Source organism: Haliotis rubra, unplaced genomic scaffold, assembly GCF_003918875.1.
Source record: "Haliotis rubra isolate DU_JTF1 unplaced genomic scaffold, ASM391887v1 Scf240, whole genome shotgun sequence".
NCBI classification, from domain to species: Eukaryota; Metazoa; Mollusca; class Gastropoda; order Lepetellida; family Haliotidae; genus Haliotis; species Haliotis rubra.
The window spans coordinates 336,118-346,908 of record NW_025766448.1 but is presented as its reverse complement, the minus strand read 5'-3'; the positions used below and the strand labels follow the sequence as shown (position 1 = coordinate 346,908).

General features: G+C 40.6%; 2 protein-coding genes across 2 annotated transcripts in view; both read right to left on the bottom strand.

Moving 5' to 3' along the window:
- Positions 1–338: 338 nt before the first annotated feature.
- LOC124278692 (extensin-2-like) lies at positions 339–1,037 on the bottom strand. Its single transcript, XM_046714463.1, has 2 exons — positions 595–1,037; positions 339–471 (listed from the first exon to the last, which is right to left on the bottom strand). The coding sequence occupies exons 1-2, from the start codon at positions 1,035–1,037 to the stop codon at positions 339–341; spliced, it is 576 nt and encodes a 191-aa protein (XP_046570419.1).
- Positions 1,038–1,095: 58 nt separating this feature from the next.
- The window catches only part of LOC124278705, a 28,174-nt gene continuing 18,478 nt past the window's right edge, over positions 1,096–10,791 (bottom strand). Inside the window, exons 12-18 of the mRNA XM_046714476.1 lie at positions 9,927–9,990; positions 9,270–9,398; positions 8,005–8,065; positions 5,750–5,864; positions 5,290–5,434; positions 1,950–2,033; positions 1,096–1,327 (exon numbers count right to left, since the gene is read on the bottom strand). Coding sequence (XP_046570432.1) covers positions 1,187–1,327; positions 1,950–2,033; positions 5,290–5,434; positions 5,750–5,864; positions 8,005–8,065; positions 9,270–9,398; positions 9,927–9,990 — 739 coding nt within the window. The 3' untranslated portion in view covers positions 1,096–1,186. The remainder of the gene's footprint in view (positions 1,328–1,949; positions 2,034–5,289; positions 5,435–5,749; positions 5,865–8,004; positions 8,066–9,269; positions 9,399–9,926; positions 9,991–10,791) is intronic.

Sequence of the window (10,791 nt, the reverse complement as noted above, 5' to 3'; positions counted from 1 at the left end):
CATGGTGAATGGGGAATTGGGTGTAGGATGGTGGGGTGTAGGACAGGTAGTCATGGTGAATGGGGAATTGGGTGTAGCATGGTGGGGTGTAGCATGGTCATGGTGAATGGGGAATTGGGTGTAGTATGGTGGGGTGTAGGACAGGTAGTCATGGGGAATTGGGTGTAGCATGGTGGGGTGTAGGACATGTAGTCATGGGGAATTGGGTGTATCATGGTGGGGTGTAGGACATGTAGTCATGGTGAATGGGGAACTGGGTGTAGCATGGTGGGGTGTAGGACATGTAGTCATGGTGAATGGGGAATTGGGTGTAGCATGGTGGGGTGTAGGACATGTAGTCATGGTGAATGGGGAATTGGGTGCAGCATGGTGGGGTGAATGGGGAATTGGGTGTAGCATGGTGAATGAATGGGGAATTGGGTGTAGTATGGTGGGGTGTAGGACATGTAGTCATGGTGAATGGGGAATTGGGTGCAGCATGGTGAATGGGGAATTGGGTGTAGTATGGTGGGGTGTAGGACATGTAGTCATGGTGAATGGGGAATTGGGTGTAGCATGGTGGGGTGAATGGGGAATTGGGTGTAGTATGGTGGGGTGTAGGACATGTAGTCATGGTGAATGGGGAATTGGGTGTAGGATGGTGGGGAGTAGGACAGGTAGTCATGGTGAATGGGGAATTGGGTGTAGGATGATGGGGTGTAGGACAGGTAGTCATGGTGAATGGGGAATTGGGTGTAGTATGGTGGGGTGTAGGACAGGTAGTCATGGTGAATGGGGAATTGGGTGTAGTATGGTGGGGTGTAGGACATGTAGTCATGGTGAATGGGGAATTGGGTGTAGTATGGTGGGGTGTAGGACATGTAGTCATGGTGAATGGGGAATTGGGTGTAGTATGGTGGGATGTAGGACAGGTAGTCATGGTGAATGGGGAATTGGGTGTAGTATGGTGGGGTGCGATATGGGTTGTCATGGTGAATGGGTTTGGTCAGGGCTTGGATGGGGCTGGTTGGGATTAATGATGGATTCGATAGAGTCATTTCAAGCACAGAGTTGCAAGATGTGGTTTAATACGTTGCACAGACAAGTTGCTTCTACTCAATGTCTTAATAATCAAATCAACAATATCAAAATAGTTGCTTCTACGTGTGGCTTACTGCTGAATACTGATTTTGTTCATACTCCGGTGCTATGTTGCGCTCTGTAGCTGGCTTATTACACACTGCACTGAATCCTGGATGTTGTCGAACACGGGAACACCTTCTCGGCTCGCCATGTCGCTCAGGTACATCCGGCCACGATTGTAGTCATTGAGCGCCGACTCTGTCAGCTGGAGTCAAATAACATGGTCAGTGAGTTGTGTTTATTGCTCCTTTGGATAGACTAATCAAAACTCACTGGAAAATCAAATATCTCAGGAAAATACCCTTATCCTGCTTCCCACATACTTGACAAAGAGTATTTAAAACTGTATATAATTAACTGTAATTTTATAAATTGTTTGCTGTTAAGATAAATATCTGTTAACTGTTATGATAATGAAATGAAATCAAATCTTTTTGGAAAGGAGCTTTTGTCCTTTCTTCTAGACAGAGATGTCAAGTCAGAGTATCAAACTGGTTGTTTTAAACTTTAATAATGCATTAACATGTCTTTAAACATTCATTAACTTATGATTCAATAAAAATTTAATGCCTCATTAGGGTTTAATGCAGCCATTAGATAATGAAGGTTTCAAACAAACGGGTCCTGATTTGAATGAGTGAGTTTGGTTTTACGCCACTTTTAGCAACATTCAGGCAATATCACGGCAGGGGACACCAGAAATGAGCTGCACACATAGTACCCATGTTGGGAATTGAACCTGGGTCTTCAACGTGATGAGCGAACGCTGACTACCCCACTGACTCTAATTTGAAAGAGACTGGGGTAGATGCTGGAATGTGACTCACCTCTTCTCCAGCAATGACTGTTGCATCTTTCATCATCTGAATACACAGCACCACACGACAACCCAGCCCGATGTAGTAGCCCGCCTACAAACACAACATTTACTTTAGACAAATAAACTCGGTAAAGATGAGTGCCTTTTTCATACTTGTATTTCAAGAATAGCCTTTCAGTGAATTGGTTACTTTAAAGTACATGTACATGAATTTTTACAAGATGCAAGCTGACATGAGCCTTTCATTGAATTGGTTTCTTTATAGTATCTGAATTTTGACATGATGCAAGCAGATGTGAGACTTTCACTGAATCAGTTACTTTAAAGTACCTGAATTTTGAGATGATGCAAGCAGACGTGAGACTTTCACTGAATCAGTTACTTTAAAGTATCTGAAGTTTGAGATGATGCAAACAGACGTGAGCCTTTCACTGAATCAGTTACTTTAAAGTATCTGAAGTTTGAGATGATGCAAGCAGATGTGAGACTTCCACTGAATCAGTTACTTTAAAGTATCTGAAGTTTGAGATGATGCAAGCTGACATGAGCCTTTCATTGAATTGGTTTCTTTATAGTATCTGAATTTTGAGATGATGCAAGCAGATGTGAGACTTTCACTGAATCAGTTACTTTAAAGTATCTGAAGTTTGAGATGATGCAAGCAGACGTGAGACTTTCACTGAATCAGTTACTTTAAAGTATCTGAATTTTGAGATGATGCAAGCAGATGTGAGAGCCTTTCACTGAATCAGTTACTTTAAAAGTATCTGAAGTTTGAGATGATGCAAGCAGACGTGAGCCTTTCACTGAATCAGTTACTTTAAAGTATCTGAAGTTTGAGATGATGCAAGCAGATGTGAGACTTTCACTGAATCAGTTACTTTAAAGTATCTGAAGTTTGAGATGATGCAAGCAGACGTGAGACTTTCACTGAATCAGTTACTTTAAAGTATCTGAATTTTGACATGATGCAAGCAGACGTGAGACTTTCACTGAATCAGTTACTTTAAAGTATCTGAATTTTGAGATGATGCAAGCAGATGTGAGACTTTCACTGAATCAGTTACTTTAAAAGTATCTGAATTTTGACATGATGCAAGCAGATGTGAGACTTTCACTGAATCAGTTACTTTAAAGTATCTGAAGTTTGAGATGATGCAAGCAGACGTGAGACTTTCACTGAATCAGTTACTTTAAAGTATCTGAATTTTGAGATGATGCAAGCAGATGTGAGACTTTCACTGAATCAGTTACTTTAAAGTATCTGAATTTTGAGATGATGCAAGCAGATGTGAGACTTTCACTGAATCAGTTACTTTAAAGTATCTGAAGTTTGAGATGATGCAAGCAGACGTGAGACTTTCACTGAATCAGTTACTTTAAAGTATCTGAAGTTTGAGATGATGCAAGCAGACGTGAGCCTTTCACTGACTCAGAATCAGTTACTTTAAAGTATCTGAAGTTTGAGATGATGCAAGCAGACGTGAGACTTTCACTGAATCAGTTACTTTAAAGTATCTGAAGTTTGAGATGATGCAAGCAGACGTGAGACTTTCACTGAATCAGTTACTTTAAAGTATCTGAAGTTTGACATGATGCAAGCAGATGTGAGACTTTCACGGAATCAGGTACTTTAAAGTATCTGAAGTTTGAGATGATGCAAGCAGACGTGAGACTTTCACTGAATCAGTTACTTTAAAGTATCTGAATTTTGAGATGATGCAAGCAGACATGAGACTTTCACTGAATTAGTTACTTTAAAGTATCTGAATTTTGAGATGATGCAAGCAGACGTGAGACTTTCACTGAATCAGTTACTTTAAAGTTTCTGAATTTTGACATGATGCAAGCAGATGTGAGACTTTCACGGAATCAGGTACTTTAAAGTATCTGAAGTTTGAGATGATGCAAGCAGACGTGAGACTTTCACTGAATCAGTTACTTTAAAGTATCTGAAGTTTGAGATGATGCAAGCAGACGTGAGACTTTCACTGAATCAGTTACTTTAAAGTTTCTGAATTTTGACATGATGCAAGCAGATGTGAGACTTTCACGGAATCAGGTACTTTAAAGTATCTGAAGTTTGAGATGATGCAAGCAGACGTGAGACTTTCACTGAATCAGTTACTTTAAAGTATCTGAATTTTGAGATGATGCAAGCAGATGTGAGACTTTCACTGAATCAGTTACTTTAAAGTATCTGAATTTTGAGATGATGCAAGCAGATGTGAGACTTTCACTGAATCAGTTACTTTAAAGTATCTGAATTTTGAGATGATGCAAGCAGATGTGAGACTTTCACTGAATCAGTTACTTTAAAGTATCTGAATTTTGAGATGATGCAAGCAGACGTGAGACTTTCACTGAATCAGTTACTTTAAAGTTTCTGAATTTTGACATGATGCAAGCAGATGTGAGACTTTCACGGAATCAGGTACTTTAAAGTATCTGAATTTTGAGATGATGCAAGCAGATGTGAGACTTTCACTGAATCAGTTACTTTAAAGTATCTGAATTTTGAGATGATGCAAGCAGACGTGAGACTTTCACTGAATCAGTTACTTTAAAGTATCTGAATTTTGACATGATGCAAGCAGATGTGAGACTTTCACTGAATCAGTTACTTTAAAAGTATCTGAATTTTGAGATGATGCAAGCAGACGTGAGACTTTCACTGAATCAGTTACTTTAAAGTATCTGAATTTTGAGATGATGCAAGCAGATGTGAGACTTTCACTGAATCAGTTACTTTAAAGTATCTGAAGTTTGAGATGATGCAAGCAGATGTGAGACTTTCACTGAATCAGTTACTTTAAAGTATCTGAAGTTTGAGATGATGCAAGCAGATGTGAGACTTTCACTGAATCAGTTACTTTAAAGTATCTGAATTTTGACTGACTGACTGAGTTTGGTTTTACGCCGCTTTTAGCAATATTCCAGCAACATCACGGCGGGGGACACCAGAAATGGGCTTCACACATTGTACCCATGAAGGGTCTCGGACGAGAATTGTTAACGCTTTAACCACTAGGCTACCCTGCAATCGCCCCTATCTGAATTTTGAGATGATGCAAGCAGATGTGAGACTTTCACTGAATCAGTTACTTTAAAGTACCTGAATTTGACAAGATGCAAATCTGACATAAGCCTTTCATTGAATCGGGTACTTTAAAATATACATGATAAAAGACATTATGAAGCAAACCTATTATATAAATGTTTTGACGCTCTGTCCCAAATTTACAGCATACATTTTTCACTGCTGAATCCCATCTAGAAAGTGCATGTGATAACTTGGTGCAGGTATTACGTTTTCCTGTTGTAATATTACATTTGAAGTCACTCACCTCCACCATGGCTGCCAGGCCTCGAGTATTCTGTGTGAAGACGTACAGGAGCAGACGGCATCTCTCTCGCAGCGCCACCTGCATGGGGATGAGTCTCGCCACCCACTCCGACACATGTGGGTCCTGATAGGACAATCCGTGACGTCTGGATGATAATAATTATTGTTTTACAGTGAGATCTATTTCATCTGGCATAGATTCCATCATACCAATGACGGATACAGAGTGTACCTTCCTTGGCGAGATGTGCAAGTGCTTAAATTACTGAGCTCCCCACTGACATGTCAGAGGAAGAAGAGCTAGTGAGGCTAGTAGTGAAGTCTCAGAAGGGAAAACAAGATGAAGATATATATAAGAAGAAAGATAAAGAAGAGTGAAAAAAGGAAGAGAAAACATTTTGGAGATGTGGAAACAGGACGAGTGATGGTAAAGTGAAAGGAGGATGGACATGTTTCCTCACTTCAACATCGGGACTGCAATCTCCTCACGCCATTTGGACTCTCCGCAGCTCCCTCCCAGGTACACATCACGCACCTCCTCCGTCACCTCATCGTACACCTCAGGACGGTAGCGATCTGAAGCACACAAAACTTGTTCTACACAACTGTGACAAGTCTACATTAAACTGAGAAAAATAACATTTGATCTGATTCTTGATGGAGTTAAATATCAAAACATCATTTTAGTATCTCACTATGTGTATAGATATATGACCACATGAATATAATTACTCAATCCAAATTGTTTTTTTGAATGACTGCATGATACAGAGTGGGAGGGATGTAGCACAAGATGTTAGTTTACTGTTGGAGTGAGTGAGTGAGTTTAGTTTACACCGCACTTAGCAATATTCCAGCTACATGTATATGGCGGCGGTCTGTAAATAATCGAGTCTGGACCAGACAATCAAGTGATCAACATCGTGAGCATTCATCTGCGCAATTGGGAACCGATGACATGTGTCAACCAAGCCAGCGAGCCTGACCACCCGATCCCGTTAGTCGCCTCTTACGACAAGCATGGGTTACTGAAGGCTCATTCTAACCCTGACCTTCACGGGTCCTTACTGTTGGAACAAAATACAAAAGTCTGCTGTGTTGTGAAATATACAAGAACAGATATCCTTGACATGGTGCCCACAGATCAGGGTGCCTTTGTACAAAGCAATCTTAGCACTAAGGTGACTGTAACTCCCACACCTTAACATAGACTTAAGGTAGTCTTAGCGCTAAGGTTGTTTGGTACAATGGCACCCTATGCTCTGTTCCACAAAGCAATCTCTGTGCTAAGGTGACCGTAACTCCCACACCTTAACATAGACTTAAGGTAGTCTTAGCGCTAAGGTTGTTTGGTACAATGGCACCCTATGCTCTGTTCCACAAAGCAATCTCTGCGATAAGGTGACCGTAACTCCCACACCTTAACATAGACTTAAGGTAGTCTTAGCGCTAAGGTTGTTTGGTACAATGGCAATGGTTCCACAATCTTCTGACCGTAACTGCTTAAGGTGACTGTGAAATCTCCACACCTTAACATTGACTTAAGGTAGTCTTAGCACTAAGGTTGTTTTGTACAACGCCACCCTGGGCTCTGATAGTGGTGATCTGATTAATTAAAATAATCGAAGATTGGTCACAGTGACTAAACGACCATGCAATTACTCATAATCGAACACAAACAATTCTGGAACACTTGTGTTCGTCAACAAGTTTTCACAAGGTTGGTTTTGTCTGTTACATTTCATAAGCACTACCAGCTCGTTCCAAGTCATGATTGAATTTATCTTAAAGACACCAAGAAATTTATGTTCCTAACATACTAGTCATCCTTTAAAGATGTGAAATTTTGCCAACAACCCCAAAATAACTACATGTTTTTTTCCTTATTTTTTGGTGCATCAACAAATTTCATAAATGACGCTAACCAATTATTTTCGATGATTGATTGGTGGTAATGAACCAATCATCAATTATGAGATTTTAACCAATTCCCAACACTAGGCTCTGATCAACAAAGCAATCTTAGTGATAAGGTGACCGTAACTTCTCAATGTTGGCGAACACTTTCTACTAAGGAGCAAAGGTATCATAATTGGGGCCAAACAAGGATTTCAATCCAAGCAGATGAGGGACACTCAATAATGCTGGTATTATAGTGCGTGGCCTCTGATACTACTCTGATACCTTGTATACTGACTTGTTTTCCCCTTAATGAGTGAATGAGTGAGTGGGTGAGTGAGTTTAGTTTTATGCCACTTTTAGTAATTTTCGAGTAATACCACAGCAGGGGACACCAGGAATGGGCTTCACACATTTTACCCATGTAGGGAATTGAACCAGGGTCCTCGGCGTGACAAGCAAACGCTTTAACCACTAGGCTACCCAAACCTTCCCCTTAATGCTAAGAGGCAGAGAGGGCTTCAATATGTTATGGTCTTTCAATACCTATTGGTATAATCCTCTTCAACCATGGTGGCTGCAAGTATCTTGCTACTTGAAAAATCACCTACAACTTCCTAATTGTATCAAAGACATTCCTGTATCTCTTGATAACTTTCAACAAATATTTCTGTCACTCAGGAGGAATATAATCACATTCCCGTGATGATGCACTATCAAGTTGGGCTAGTAACTCTATTCCACTAGTACTTTGACCAGCAATGGTTTAGCAGGCCAGCAGTGCTTTTGAAAATGGCCAAACACCATCAAAACTTACTGAGAACCCAGAAAACAGGGGACAGCATCCTTGTGAGCACACTGGTCAGTAGGGGTGGCTTCTGGAAACAGTAGAGTGAGTGAGTGAGTGAGTGAGTATGGTTTTACAATGCTTTTAGCAATATTCCAGCAATATCACGGCAGGGGACACCAGAAATGTGCTTCACACAAAGTGCCCATGTAGCGAATCGAACCTGGGTCAACAGCGTCACTGGAAACAGTAGATGATGAGTGAGTTTGGTGTCACTCTGCATCAATATCAGGAGACACCAAGAATGGATTTTATATAATGCACTCATGTCAAAAATCAAGCATCGGCTTTCAGCATGACGAGCAAACACCTAAACAACAAGGCGACCTCACTGTCTTCTTCTGGAAGGATAGAATAAACACTGGTGGCTGAACCTCCCTCCTGATTTCAGGCACTGTGTGGAATTTCATGAGTGATGTTATTAGTATGTTCCAAATGTTGAGTCTTTTATAGTAGTTGCAGTTGTTACATGTCAAATTATCTATCACTATCAGTATTTGAATTTATTGAACATAGCCACAATGCTCTGTAGCTCACTTGAACTCATCAGTTCAGAAAAAAAGTATGTAAAAATAAATATGAATTAAACAAAAAACTTAAATAATATGTTGATGTGCACTACTACATATGTGGCAAAATTCAAACCATTTTGAAAAAGACACTGATGAAACGTGTTGTAGGGGATAAAAGTGCCAGAAGATAAGAGTACATAATGACTCATAGGCAGATCTAGAAGGGGGGTACAGGGATGCGCACCCCCACTTTTGTCCTGAAAGTATATTACAGAACTGTAACCTAAATTCGTGGATAACCTTGACTCGTGGATCGCTGTAATTATCATGCTATCTTGTAAATTAAGTCTCGTATGACGTCACGATGCGGTATGTTTGATGTACATACAATGCCATGCCTCGCTGACAAAAATGTTCTGTATTGCTGCATTACACGTAAATACACTAAATCTAATTGTCCAGCACTAAGATAAATAGCCCAAGAACACCAATGAAACTCTCATGAAAACGGATAAAAATGAAGTGTGCACACACACCCCTTCTCAAGAGTGTATGCACCCCCCACACACATACACAACAACACACACCCAACAACAACAACAACAACAACAACAGCAACTGTATCCGCCCCTGTGACTGAGTAGGACTCGACGCTCCTTTAACCAGTATTTCAGTTATCACAACCCCCAGATACGCAAACAGTAAAATTATGGGATAATTCACCTTCCTCTTCATCTCTGTAACAATACAACAGAACTCCTCAAAAGAGAAGGAATCTTGCACTGGACGCTGCTGATTGAGCCACTTCATGTCCAGTTCCAGTCCTGAATAGCATTTGTAGCCCAGTTTGACCTGTGGACAAAGATGATTTACCTTGATTGTTGTTTAATGTCATAGTGAGTGAGTGAGTGAGTGAATGAGTGGGTGGGTGAGTGAGTGAGTGAGTGAGTGAGTGAGTGAGTGAGTGAGTGAGTGAGTGAGTGAGTGAGTGAGTGAGGTGAGTGAGTGAGTGGGTGAGTGAGTGAGTGAGTGAGCTAGCAGGCGGGCGGTCGAGCAAGAGGATGGGTGAGTGGGTGGGATGGGTGAGTGAGTAGGTGGGTGGGTGAGTGAGTGAGTGAGGGAGTGAGAGAGTGGGATGAGTGAGTGAGTAGGTGGGTGACTGAGTGAGTGCATGAGTGAGTGAGTGAGTGAGTGAGTGTAGTGAGTGAGGTGGTGAGTGAGGGAGTGAGTGCACCTGTATGCAATTTGGTTGGGTATACTAACATAAATTATTAAGGATAGAGTGGTTCCAAGTTATTGGTTGATCTGATGAGTTTGGACAACAATATCCGCTTGTATAACCTGGTGTGTCAAATGATGAGAAGAGGGAAAATATCTTACATCTTCTTTGGTCATCTTTCCTCCGATATTAGAACTGATGGAATTAAAAGTCTCTCTCAGTTTCCTGTAGGTAAAGGTATAAAAAAGGTATAAATAGAGAAGTAGTTATCGTCAAGTCACACAAGTTCGATCGACATGTAACCTCGATCGCCCATTTTGAATGGTAATTGTCGCGATATGTAGCGATAACTTACGATATCTGCAGCTTTGATCTTCTGGTGACACCACTTTCATTCGTTTGGGACGGAAAATGTTTCGTGTCAAGTTACCAAACGTAAGTTATAGCTCATATTCAGCAAACAACTACTTTTTAACCCTAGATCAATAATGTAACTTTATCAGCTCAAATAAAATGTAAACAGTATTTATTTCACACATTGTAAATTGACAGCACACCTGTCTTCTGTTTGTTTACGTTGCTGGTCTAATTGTGACATGTCCAGACACGTGATATCCTTGTCAAAACTTTGGAAACAAGTAAGGGCCATTTCTTATAGAAAACTTAATGCTTTCTGAGAATTTCCGTCAATTTGTACCTGATGATGTTCGAGCTATTGCCTCATTGATAAATACAACCTGGGCACAATGTACCCACCCTACATGTCAGCACAGAACACATTTACGTTTCTGCAAGCCAGTTCGTAGTGTTCTTCGACATTCTGAGGTTTGATGCCTGTCATGATGAGCCTGAAGAATAATTCCCGGCATAATACTTCTATATAAGCTGAATATTTGTGACTTTTCATCGTTTTTAGAAGTATTGAAACATAAAATGAACGTTTCATGGACATAAATACCATAAAAATTACTTGGGACTGCTCTAACTCTGAATTTGACACAAGAGATCGTCCTTACAAGTCATCCT

Bases quoted from the DNA above. Each gene is read 5' to 3' on its own strand.
- LOC124278692 (XM_046714463.1), bottom strand. From the start codon at position 1,037: ATGACTCTATCGAATCCATCATTAATCCCAACCAGCCCCATCCAAGCC. The intron at 472-594 runs CCCACCATACTA...ACCATGCTGCAC, and splicing joins CATGACTACATGTCCTACAC to CCAATTCCCCATTCACCATG.